At 52.7% G+C, this 13,639-nt stretch overlaps 1 protein-coding gene across 1 annotated transcript in view; it reads right to left on the bottom strand.

The window, feature by feature from the left end:
- PDPK1 (3-phosphoinositide dependent protein kinase 1) overlaps window positions 1-12,668 on the bottom strand; it is a 62,864-nt gene extending 50,196 nt beyond the window's left edge. The window contains exon 1 of the mRNA XM_061152621.1: window positions 12,536-12,668. Within this exon, the coding sequence (XP_061008604.1) occupies window positions 12,536-12,559 (24 nt within the window). The 5' untranslated portion in view covers window positions 12,560-12,668. The remainder of the gene's footprint in view (window positions 1-12,535) is intronic.
- Between the last annotated feature and the right edge of the window lie 971 nt (window positions 12,669-13,639).

The raw sequence follows: 13,639 nt of genomic DNA, 5'->3' as shown, positions 1-13,639 counted from the left end.
CTTCCCTGCCATACTCTGAAACTGCATACAGGTACACTTTACAAGCCATGAACTTGATTAAGGTGAGCATCAGGATGCGGGTGACTTCTGGGCAGGTGAAGGGAGATTATAATCAGCAGGACCACTTAGGAGGCTTCTAAGAGCTCAACAAAACGCTGTGTTTACAGGAGGGTGGAGGCACGGGCCAGTTTGTTTCAAATTCTCTATATGCGCGCGTTATAAATTCAACTTTAAATAACATTACTTAAAGGGAAATTAATGAACTGCCATTTTTCTCTACTTCTAATAACTTTTATTAAGCACTTACTGTTTAATAACACACACTTCTGAGCATTTCACACATGGTATCACAGTTCTCAAAACAACTTCTGGGCACGAGGACCACAGGCACCCCTCTTTACAGACTGAGAGACTAAGGCACAGACCAGGCCCTCGTCTGAGTCCCAAGCCCAGCAGTGAAGCCAGATGCACACTCCCTCGGCCCTGCCCAGCTTGGGGGTGGTGATGGGGGGGGCTGATGCTCAGTGTGAGCCGGGAACAAGCACGCAGGGCCATCCGGGAAGCAGTCAGTGACCACTCCACAACTCGCCTTGGGCTCAAGTCCTTCCGACAACTTCTGTCACACTGAATCTAGCTGCAATAAATTCATACTAAGATTTATACTATGAAAGCATTTATTAAGAAATTACTCCAAACAGCTGGAAACAGCCTATGTAAATGTCCACCAAAAGAACAATGGCTGCTCACGGTTCACCGACAGAGGGGAGTATCACACAGCCACTGCAAGCGGCTCATGCAAAACACTCAATGAAAATAGGAGACAAAACTGTCTCAGATATACAGTAAGAGTCCCAATTGATTTTTAAAAAAATACAGGAAGGAGGGGCTTCCCTGGTGGTCCAGTGGTTAAGAATCCGCCTTGCAATGCAGGAGACACCGGTTTGATCCCTGGTCTGGAGAGATCCCACATGCCGCAGGGCACCTAAGCCCATGTGCCACAACTGCCGAGCCGGTGCTCTAGAGCCCGGCACCTGCAACTACGGAAGCCCCCGTATCTAGGGCCCGGGCTCCACAGCAAGAGAAGCCACTGCAACAAGAAGTCTGAGCACCACAACTAGACAGTAGCCTGCTCTCCACAACTAGAGAAAGCCTGCACCCAGCAATAAAGACCCAGAGCTGCCTAAAATAAGTAAACAAAAATACAGAAAGGAAACAGTGATGACCTCTGAGTGAAGGAAAGACAGATCTTCCAGTCAGTTCCCTGTAACTACAAACCTGGACAGTTGCGAGGGATGGAATCCACCCGAGGAGGGTCAGCAGATGCAGGGACTCGAGGTAGTGGGGACCTCCAAGGGACCCTATCAATGGCACACCAACCACAGGGGCCACGAGGTCCTCAACAGACACAGGTGATACCACATGGGGCCCACAGACTTCCTGAACTTCCTTCCAGGTCCATCAGTTCATTCATTCAGAAAAGACACGTGATGTATAAAAGCATTTGCTAATGTGCGGATGAATGTTGGTATCTTTTAGATATCTTTTATGTGAGGAAGAAATCATTAACCACCCGTGGGGGCCCAGCATGGAAATCCTACTTTCGCTTTTCGAAGTCTGTCATCCCATAGCTGTATCAGAAAAACAGCAGCACTTCAAAGGTAACTGTGTGTGTGTTAGTAGTGTCCGACTCTTTGTGACCCCACGGACTTCAGCCCGCCAGGTTCCTCTGCGCAGGAAGTTCTCCAGGCAAGAATACTGGAGTAGATAGCCATTCCCTTCTCCAGGGGATCTTCTCAACGCCGGGATCAAACTCAGGTCTCCTGCATTGCAGGCAGATTCTTTACCATCTGAGCCACCAGGGAAGCCCATCCAGGTACTTAAGATTTTGTCTCACAGCCAAATGACGTGAATGAAATCTAGAAAGAATGTGTATAAAAGCTTTACTCACTAAAATCTATTAGTAATCAATAAATAATAATATCAACAAGCTCTTGCCTTCTGTTTTGTTAAAATAATATGATATATTAAACTTGACAACTAAGCAGAAAAACTGAGCTTCTAAACTCAAGTCACACTTATACCACTTACAAATGAATCTTCTCTTGGGAATTAAACCCATTCAGCTAATGTTTTTCCACTACAATCTAGTTTGGGAAACTAAGTGATACCTAACTTGGTCCAAAGCAGGGCATCTTGAAAGTTAAGTGATATATATGGTGAGGCCAGCAGCACGGAGCTGTCTCCCCTCCTGCCCAGAAGAGCCAGGCCTGGGTCTCCTCTTTCCTGCTCTCTAGCTCCCAACCCAGTTCCTTAGAGGAAACCTCGCTCGGCCTCCAAGAGTAAAAGATCAAACGCTAAAATGAAATCTAGAGCACACGGGCACTGTCAGTGAGATGAGACTGTCCTCCAGGGTCCCAGCCCTCCCAAGCCCCCTCCTTCAGCCCCCTTCCCCTCTGCTGGGCTGGGACCCTTGGCACTGCCCACGCCTCTGACCGCTCCGGCAGCCCCGCCACCTTCCCCTGGCTGACCTGGCCCACGAGCTCTGCCCTCTCCCGTGTCCTTCAACCTCAGTGGGGACTGCACTGTCCACGCCGGCCCACGGCTCGTGGGCCTCCCTCGGCAAGGTGCGGGGTCCTTGCGAGCAGTAGAGGGGCTGTGGGGACAACCCCAAAAGGCCCTGGTACTGTTTATCCTCCGTTATAAACAGACAACCACACTGACACTGGTAACTGGTCTAAGAGCCCTAACAGATTATCCTGTTGAAAAAAAAAAAAGCCAGATTAATGTGTTTAGACTTGTTTTTTAATCCTCTAAAGCTTCTCTCTCTTTGAAATAGAAAATAAAACCCAACTAACCCCCAGAATGCCACTGGTCATATATATAAACATCATCCGGCAGGAACACCCTTCCAGCAGTGTCAACTCACTCAGCTTATTTCTAACTGAGACTGCCTCTCCTGATACCTGAAAAGGCTCCTCTAACAGATGCTTTCCTTTCCAGGGCCTTTATCTATAAATTCTGAATAAAGAGCGTCTTATTGGGAACAATAATGACCAACTGAGACAGAGAGACTTTGTCCCACTGTGAACAGCCAACTCCCACAGCAAAGCTTCACAGCATCAGCATGCAGAGAAAGACCAACTCTGTCTAGCATGACATTCATCCACACCTCCACTGATCACCAACTGAGAGTTCAGTTACCAGAAACAAAGACAGGAGGAGGAAGGAAGGAAGGGCAGGCAGGCCGGCCAGTCTCTGTCCCACCTTCTCTTAGCCCACTTCCAACACCTAGACAGCGTCCGGCCCCCCGGAGTCCTGGGGACGGCCTGCAATACCCTCAGGCTTCCCTGCGGCGGCCAGGAGCCGGCTCCCTCATTTTCTTCAAAGTGCTTTCCTTGTCATTCCTTCTACCAATTCTTACCTTTGTAACAGTCTTGTTTTCACTGTGGTCATGTAGAGAAGAGATTGGAGGGGAAATCCATAGATGGGTGAGAAAACAAAACCAACTCATAATTTTCCTGAAAATACCTATCTTCAGAGATCTGCTGAAGAAACTCCAAGCTCTGTTCTTGGTTCAATCTAAGAGTCTCAGAGTTAACAGCCCACAAGTCAATCTTGACTCAAGATCTTTAGACAATAATAACACTCTAGCTTCATGGGCAAGAAAAGAGCCACAGAAGAACATATCGCAGCTGACCACCTACTTTCATGAAGCCCAGGTAATACAGGACTAGCTTCTTATCTGCAAAGAAGGCACAGAGAGACTGAGCACACAGGACCAGAGCGCTAATTAGATCACACACGGCAACCTTCAGACACTCCAGCAGGACACGGGCCTCCCCCAGGAGGAACCGTTTCTGTCAGTGGGTTTGGGTTCACTCAGCACCCGGAAACAGCTCTGTCCTGGCAGAGTCCTGGGAGTGCCCAAGCCCACAGAAAGAGGCCAGGGCAGGCAGAGCACCCGGACCCCCTGCCAGTCCTAACCCGATATATGTCAGAAGCCCTCCAAGTCCCAACTGTCTTCATCTGGAAACCAGAAGATCTGACTGGGTGAGCAGGAAGGTCCCTCCCCAAGTGAAATACTGTGGTCATCCTGGGACACATCGTCAGCAAGGACCGCAGAGCAGAGCAGGGCCACAGGCCTGACTCCAATCACTCAGAACCACTTATCACCTTGCCAGTGACACGTGACAGGTCATACCAGGCGTACCTGACATCCTTGGAATTCTTCCTTAGCTCAGAACCCCAGTTTCATCACCAAAAGATATCAGACAAATCCAAATTGCAAGACAGTCCATGAAATACCTGAGCAGTCCTTTTCAAAAGTATCATGTGCATGACAAATAAGACAAGACTGAGAGGCCATCATAGAGCAGAGAGGACCCTGGAGACGTGACAGCCAGACGCAATGTGGTACCCTGGGTGGGGTCCTGGGACAGAAAGAGGACGGAGGGGGAAACTGAGGAAAGCCCAGCAGGTCTGCCGCGTAGTCACAGTGTGTTGGCAGGGTTAGAGCTCAGTTTTGACAGATGTGGCCGGGCTGTGTACATGCTAACATCCGGGAAAGTGGGATGATGGGTATTACAGGAACTCCACATTGTGTTTGCAACTTTTCTATATACCTAAACTTATTCCAAAAATCAAGTTTATTTTAAAAGTAAGTTTGTTTTGAAGGTTATTTTGATCAGTTCAGTTCAATTGCTCAGTTGTGTCTGACTCTTTGCAACCCCATGGACCGCAGCACGCCAGGCCTCCCTGTCCATCACCAACTCCTGGAGTTTACTCAAACTCATGTCCATTGAGTCGGTGACGCCATCCAACCATCTCATCCTCTGTCGTCCCCTTCTCCTCCTGCCCTCAATCTTTCCCAGCATCAGGGTCTTTTCAAATGAGTCAGCTCTTCGCATCAGGTGCCCAAACTATTGGAGTTTCAGCTTCAACATCAGTCCTTCCAATAAATATTCAGACTGATTTCTTTAAGAATGGACTGGTTGGATCTCCTTGCAGTCCAAGGGACTCTCAAGAGTCTTCTCGAACACCACAGTTCAGAATCATCAATTCTTCGGCACTCAGCTTTCTTTATAGTCCAACTCTCACATCTATATATGACTACTGGAAAAACCATAGTTTTGACTAGACGGACCTTTGTTGACAAAGTAATGTTTCTGCTTTTTAATATGCTGTATAGGTTGGTCAAGCAAACTGAAAGGATCTGAAAACATCTGTGTCATTAAAAACTTGATTCAGGGGACTTCCCTGGTGGTCCAATAGTGGGGACTCTGCGTTTCCACTGCAGGGGGCACAGGTATGATCCCTGTTTGGGGAACTAAAATCCTGTATGCTGCAGGGTGTAGCCAAAAAAAACTTGACTCACAGTCAATGCTGAACACTAATTTGAGAAATATATGGCTACTCAAAGAAAATAATACACTTGACAGGAAGGGAAAAACCCTGACTCTGAATAAGCGCAGTATAAATTTCCAAATACCACCACCTTCTTCAGCATGCACTGTCGGAAAGACATCCAGGACTGGACGCACAGCAGGCACAGCCCACCTGTCTTCCCGGCAACAAAGGGGCGCCCCCTCCTCGGACGGCTCCGCCCTCAGCCAGCCCTCGCGCCTGTCCGACATCTGCCGGACAGGACCAGCCCCGGTTCAGCACACCCCGTGCACCCTGGGGCCCGGTTCTTCTGGGTTTCTCACGGCAGCAGCCCCACAAGGGCCGGCCACCCCCTCCTGGCAGGGCACTGCCCTCCCCTTGGGCACCACCTGCAATGGTGGTGCTGCTGGCCACTTCCCTCCTTCCCTGAAGCAGGGCCACGGCTGGTGGGGCTCAGAGAGCGGTGAGCTGCCCCCCACCCAATGAGCTGCAGACGCGGCCTCTTCCCCAAGGATTCCTTCAGGGCATGAGCACGGAGACCTGTTCTGTTGACACCTCTTCTAACCCACGACCAGCCCTCCCCACCCACTTCCACCCCAGAGACATAAAGCTCAGGGCCAGCCACTTCCAGGCGAGAGTTTTCTAAGATCTTATTAAAAAAAAAAGAAAAAAAGAAAAACGCATTTAGATGACATGAGTTCTGTTTTTTTAGGAATGAGAATAAATAGGTTCACAAATAAAATCTATACTTAGATTCAATTTTTAAAACTGTACATCTGATAATAACCAGCTATGTACATACAATCAGTAGACTGTAATTCTGAAAAAACCCTGAAAGAAAAATGCCAAGCTGCAAGAAGAAAAAATGGGTTAACATGGGAAAAGAAGGCAACGCAGGCTGAGCGCCTGAGACCCTGCAATGAAGGAATAGCCTCCAGTCCAGGTTAAGTCACAGGCCACTCTGAGAGGAAAACGGAACAGCTAAGGGCTCAAGGTCACTAATGACAAGACCCTGGAAACAGCAATGATCCAGCTGCTGAGCTTGTAACTTACCTGCTTCCCCCGGCCCCAGCCACTAAGGATCAGACCTTCCTGAGAACGTGCCTGAGCAGAGCCAGTATCCGGGCAGTTTTCCCAGAGACTAGGCTGTTCCCATCACTTCCCAAAGGAGACGCTCTGCACGCAGCGAGAGCAGGCACACGCTGGGGTCTCAAGTGCCAGGCCACCGCCACCCTCCTCCCAGGCTGCCGGCTCACTCACTCACTCACTCACCGCACAGCCGCGCACAGGTGCCCAGCAGGAAACCCCAAGGCAGCGGGCTGCTTGGACACGGAGTGCCTGCATCCCTCAGGACCACCAGCACACAGCTGTCTCAGGAGGGTGGAGCCACCCACACCCAGGGCCGCATGCACCCACGGAGCACGTGTTCCTCTTGGGCCAGGGCACCCCTGGGAACAGAGCAGAGCCCAGGGCTGGGAAACGCCCCCTCCAACCTGCCCCGAAGCGGCAGAGGTGCCAAAGGCACCGCAGCGCAGGCTGGCTGCTTCCAGCACGAGGGGAAAGCAGTTCGGCGTCTGGTCCGAGAATCCGCTAGGGACACCCTGACCTGCAGTCAGGGTCCACCTCGCCAACGCTGGCACTTCTCCAGGCTAGACACTCAGGGTCTGACCGTGAGGACAGTGGTCCAGAGCAGGGCAGCAGTGCCAATGTGGCGAGCCTCAGCCCAGAGCACCGCACGCTTGACCCTGACTCCTCACTCACCCAGATTTCACCCAACATTTGATCAGAAAACTTCCCAGGCGGGGCTGTGGGATAAAACAGAACCAATGGCTTTGAAATACAACCTTTCAAGGCTCAGGTAGGTGGTACAGTATGTATAAAGAACAAAGTATAATACATATATATATTTCCTTTCTGAATTACATTACCTTAAACAATGAAGAAATGGAACGTGGGACTATGCTTCTAACCATCTGACTTCTAGTTTGGAAAGCTTTCATGTTAAGCAACAAACAGCCTACGGTGAGACCCTCCGCCCCTCAAACACACTCAGCTCTGAACACAGGGAGTCAGAACATACATGCAGGATTCAGAGATGTCTTTGTCAATAAACAGCAAAGGTCAGACAGACAGGCTTGTGACAACTATGACAGGGATGAAAACCATGAAGAGAAAAGTGTGAGAAAGAGTAACAGAAACCGTCTAGAGACTCCAGGTTCAGGGAGACACGTTTAACAAGGGCTATACACACCCGTTCCAGAGAACCAGAACACTGCACAGGTAGTCAAAGCTGATGCAGACGGAGGGCAGGAAGGGGCACAAGGAAGCTGACTGGCTAGAAAAGGCTTCAGAGCCGGGGCGGGGAGGGGGTGTTTCCCCTGAGGGGGTCTCTTCAGGCCAAGAGGAAGGGCCTGGAGAGAAGAACCTGGCGGTCGGAGATCCTGAACCTGTCCTGGGCTGGGCAGGCCAGGGAGAGAGCCACACAGCAGGGGCGTCTGAGGGACCGGCATGGAGGAGAGCTAAGTGATGAGCCGGGAGAGGCGAGGGAAGGCACAGGAGCATCAGAATTCGGGGACCACCCCAGCAGCCCCGCACCTCCTCACCAGGAAAGGGAAAACGAAGAAGAAAGCGTGTCCACGTTTCCAGCACCACCAGGCGAGAGAACAGGACAAGAACGCGGCGTGGCAGCACAGCACCACAGGAGGGCGTCCACCGGTGCAACCTCCGCACTCAGGCACAGGCGCTCAGACAAGGTCTCCCCCTGCACGTGGTAGTTTTCCGGGTCCCCTGCAGCCTGGCCCTCCCAGCCTCTCAGCATCCGGGGGGTGGGGTGGGGGGACAGAAAAGTTAACTACAAGCCCTCTCCCCACAGCTTTCCACGGCACTTAAGGAGAACCTCAATGAGGCTCCAAGCCTCTGGGCGAATCTTACCAACCTTTCTTGACAGCATCCAATATTCGGCTGTCACTTTGAGATACAACTCCTGCTGCGCTAAAATTAATTCCAAAAAAGAACAGGTTGAAGAATGAGACTTTAACAATGAATTCATTGTTAAATAAGCTTTTAGCCGGATGAATTCTGACTGAAATACTGCTGAGAGATACACACACACACAGCCTCTCATCAGCCCTCTCAGTGTGGGCAGACCTGGCACCCGCTCCACAAACAGGCAGAAGACACGGACCTCCAGACATACCTTCAAACCACACCTTTAAATATTCTGAAAGCGGCAAGTGGCTGGCACAGTGGGCACACAAGCCCATCTGCAGGACAGAGGAGGTCACTGGGCCGCCAGGAGCTCTGCGCCCCCTTCATCAGGCCCTCGGCCACACTCCACATGGCTGTGCCCCCAGGAACCGGCTGCAAAGGTCAGGTCTGCGCCGCCTCTTCAAACGCAGAGCTTGCAGTGCGGTCAGTCCTCGCTTCTGGGAGGCCACGTGTAATCCAACTATGTAGACAGACACCTGAACCAGCTGCTCTGGTAAGGGATTTGAAGCCCACAATTGTAAATCCTTTACAGTGAACTCTCTCTCAACACATTCAAAACAACTTGGGATTTCTTGGAGTAAAAATGTCAGTTTAAATTATTAAAGTTTCCTAGACCAAGAGAATAGGACCAGACTTTGTACAACTGTATAAACACAACCAGCGCCAAGCACAGAAAACAGACCCCACGAACCATCATGAACCCAACAGACCTCTATCTTTTTAAGCCATCGTCACCAGAACACGTTCCCCGCTGCTCTTGAGAAAAATGCACCCTGCATGTCGACAGGTATATAGACTGAATACACAACTGGTTCTCAATATTCAAAAAATTTTCTAAAGGGTCTGGTATCACAAGGAACAAGAATGCAACGCAGTTAGAGAAGAATGCATTACTGAAAAGGCCTTAACGATACATGTCCCAATCTACAGTTTCCACACCAGCACTTCCTCCCTGGTGATCTGCCCTTTGAACCTGCCATCAAAACAACTGTGCTCCGCACCCCTACGGCCAGCTGTCATCACAAGGGCAGGCACAGAGCACGCACACGCCGGCCCCAACCCCCGCACCTGCTGAGGGAGTCATTTCTGCATCAAGCGCTCCTCAGCAGTGGCTCCTCACTCTGTAGTCACAGAAGTGAAGCATCACGTGGGACCCCATCAAAGTCCACATCCACAGAAGCTCCTCCTCAAGAAGGGGCAAAGTGTAGGGCCCGTGGAGGCTCGCCTCACACCACCACCGGGAAGGCACCGACCTTGTTTGCCCCCTCCCTTCTGCACCAGTTCCCAATTTGTAACACACTTGTCCTCCATGCACCCAAACCCACCATTAGTTGGGTCAGTGGGGGAGAGCACAGGCTGAAAAGAGGGCCCACCCAAGAGCTGCCTCTTCCTCCTCCCCACACCACTGCTACAGGTAGCCCAGAGGCCGGATCCTGCCTTGAGGAGCAGCCCAAGGCCTCTCTTCAGTGCCCGTACTGCTCCAAGCTGCCGTTGCAGTCCTTATCAAACACACGTCAGAGGAGGAGGGCAAACCTACACGTCCACCCTTCATGAGTACGTGAGTACGGGGCCCCCACCTGCCAGCTCTGGACTCGACTCGGTAAGCGCTGCGGGGTGGGAGTGCACCGCTCTGCACATGCCACACAAGGAGAAGCTATGCACAAGGGCGTGCGAGAATCGGAGCCCACTTCTTCCCAAGCTGTCGGCCTTCCCCACCGCCCTCCCACGCACACAGCCACCCTGCAAAAGCCACCCTGACGTGTGCAGGGGACCACTCTCCCCAGCAGGCAGTTTCACCTTTAACAACATCACTGCAGTTTCTCACCAAGGGAGGATTCCCAAGCTCACCATTCAGAAAACCAGCCCTCAAATAAGGAGGGACCAGAGCCTCTTTCCAAACAGCGGCTTTCTGACAGCATGAGGCTGAAACGGGCTCCAGGGGTCACAGAGTTCAGCCATCTGTCCTGAGAAATAACTAAGTGTGCTGTTGGTCTATGAGAGGACGTCCCTCCCGCCTCGTGCGTGGCAGTCTGAGGACACGCACGGCCCCCAGAAAGATGCCCTGGGCAGGGGCACTGAGAACTTCCGCAGGCAGTAGGCTGCGACCCTCCCTCAGGGCACCACTCCCAGGAGGGGCAGGCAGGGTGGCACCCAGGCCTCTGCCATCAGTCAGACGTGGGCTCAAACTGCATTCCATGGGATGGGTACTCAACCTCTCCACACTGTGGAAACCGAAGCTTTCGCACCTGTAAAACGGGAGCAATGCTGACCTCGGAACACTGTGGAAGCCCAGCAGCACGCGGACGACTATCTGGCAAAGGGCCCGCCTTAAAGTAAGAGCTTGACACCCGGTTCCCGCAGCTTCCGGCCCACTTAGTATCAAACCGGGTTGGACCATTTCCAGACCTCCCCACTCATTCTGCTGCTCCGCTGGTTTTAGATATGTAAAGAAACGGGAAAATAATCAGATCAGGGGCTTCTCATAAAGTGCCACCATAAAAATCCAGGTGCAAACTCACTTGAACAGAGCAAATCCATCTGTCCTCAGACAAAAAACCCACTATTGGGGGCATCTCTGCCATTACTGATGGGAAACACGGCATGTTCTTCCAGACATGTGGGGAAAATCTAGCTGACGAAAACACGAAAGCCTAGCTCCTCTCACTTCCTAATGGGAACGTCCATTCTTACTTTTGGAACTCATTTCTTCTCACTGGATTTCAGCGTTTTTGTACAAAAAAGCTGCCTTCTGCACAGAAACCTCCAGATGTCAAGTGTCGGTCATGTGGAACTACCAAGACCATGACATGATATGCTCTTTTCCTCTTCCCCTGGAGGCGGACGGAGCGCACACCTTGCATTGCCACAGCATCTCTGTGTGAAAGTTCGTCTCACAAACTTCCACAATCTGTCAGCCCCAGCCGCCACTGAGGGCCGCGAAGCATCCTAGTTGGTGTTTTTCGCGCGTAGCCCAGGCCCCCCAGGGCACGGCCATACGTGTTGCAAAAGCCAAAAACATCCCCTCGCCTTTCACCGTTTGTCTCACCTGCCCAGGTCTTCCTCCTCTCACACTTCAGATTATCACCGATCTCTACAAAGCAGAATTCTCGACTCCACGGACTACCGGCAGAAGGTTCAAGAACCTCCCGAAGTAATTACAAAATTCGGAGAAGCCCTGAGTTTTTAAAGGGTCCATGACCAATCTAAAATATTAACAGCCACTACTGCAAAAAATAAGAAAAACAGGGGTCGAGTCAATTTCTTGGGTCTTCCTCTATTGGAGGGATTCGCCTTTCGAACCCGATTTTGTAAGCAGTCTAGACCTTCATCCAGCACCCACTTCACAATTGCATACAAGGTATGAATCCTTAAACCGTCTTCCCAAGACTCCCGAACTTAAGAGAGGGCAAACATAGACTGGGGTACTTTAAGCAACAGACAGAAAACATAGAAACACTAGCGATACATTCACCAACACATTTAACCCAACAAGCGCTTTTTCGTTTCCTTCCCCCTAAAATCTCTCCGCCCGGTCACGCTCACCAGCCCGCGGCGGTCGGTTCAAGCCTGGCCTCCCCGAGGTATCCCATCACTCCGGTGCCGGAGCAGAGCCCCAAGGCACGCAAAGCACCCATACGCCGCCCCGCAGGGCCGGGAAAGGAGCGCACCCGAGTGCATCGGACTTCATCCCAACCGGGAATTCGGAGGGGCCCGAGCATCAGGTGCTCCGGGCTAGAACTCGCACATCCCACTTCGGCGGCGAGCGGAAGCACAGGGACCGGTCCCAGATGAAGGCCTAGAGCTGTTTCTCCGCAGACAGTCCGAAAGGTAACGCCGGAGGCTCGGCTACAGGCCGCGCCGCGCCGAAAACAAACTTTCCAAGCACTTCCACCGCGGCGGGCCGGTGACACCTCCCCGGCCTCCCCCGCCCTGCGCGCGCCTGTCAGTGCCCGCGCCGGGCCAGCGCCCGCCTCAGCCGAGCCCGGGATTCGCTGGGCGGCCGAGCGACGCCCCGACGGCACCCGCGGTCCCCGGCCCGGCCGCTCACCGCAGGTGAGGAGGCGCCGCCGGGCCCCCGAGACCGCCCCGCCTTGCCGGGCCCGGGCGACCGCAGCGCTCAGCGAGGTGACGGGCCGGCGCGCCCGGGCAACAGCCGCGCACTCACCAGCTGGCTGGTGGTCCTGGCCATGGGCCCCGCGTCGGCACGGGCGCCTCCCCCGCAGCGCTGCGCGGCTCGGCGCCTCCTCAGCGTCCTCCTCCCCGCGGCGGAGCCCCAGCAATGGCCGCCCTCATCCTGCGCCCGCCCCGCGGCCCGCCGCCCCCGGCGCCGCCCCGCCCCCGCGCGACGCCGGGCGGGACTTCCGCCGGGCCGCCGCAGCCGCCTGCGCCCATTGGTCTCCCTCGCCGTCGCTCTGCCACGGTCCGGGCCAGCCCGGCCGGCGCCCCCGAGCCGCATTTCCGGGTTGGGGCCCGGCAGGCGGGAGCGGCCCGGCCCCGCCCCGGAGCGGGGGGGCGACCCCACGAGAGCCAATCCGCGGTCCGAGGGGCGGGGCTGCGCGCGGTACCCGGCGAGCTGTCATCCTCGCTCCGGGACCGGGAAACTGAGGCTCGCCCGGGCAGGGACGCGGCGGCCAAGGTCACGCCCCAGGCGCGGCGGCTGGACTCCAGCCGCGCGGCGCGGACTCGGAAGCGGGGCTCTGAGTAAACACCGAAAGAAGCAACTTCACTAGTTGCAAAATTGAGAAGTGTTCACGGAAGCAAAACGAGGCTCTAAAGCCACAGCTATAAGGCAGAAAACCATCGCATCTCATCCCTGCTGAGAGTCCCAGGGGCTCCTTCAGGACTTCCTCCTCTGCTTATTAACTTTTTTTGTAGTTGTTATTGTTGATGATGACGGTGGTATTATTGTTCTAACTATGGTAAAATTTAAGACCTTAACCAGTTTAGAGTTCAGTGGCGTTAAGTACATTCACGTTGTTGTTCTAAGATGTTATTTCAAACAAAATTAGAATCACTCTGTTACCTGAAGGTTTGCATATTTTAAAATATCTTTTTTTCTGTTTCCAGAAGAAATATATCTTCACTTAAAAAAAAAAAAAACTATTTAGACAATAAAGAGAAGTAACAGTAAGATAAGTGAATCCCTAATCTCACTGGCCAGAATTAATCATTGAGCAGCAGTGCTTACTCTCAGTAAGGATTGTTCATGTCTAATCTCATTTACTTAGAACAAGCATCCAGCTACTGTTGCCTCACTTCTCAGATGAGG

The sequence above is a fragment of the Dama dama genome, chromosome 10 (assembly GCF_033118175.1).
Source record: "Dama dama isolate Ldn47 chromosome 10, ASM3311817v1, whole genome shotgun sequence".
In the NCBI taxonomy this organism is placed as follows: Eukaryota; Metazoa; Chordata; class Mammalia; order Artiodactyla; family Cervidae; genus Dama; species Dama dama.
Note: the sequence above shows the minus strand (reverse complement) of the source record. Positions and strands in the feature narration are given on the sequence as shown.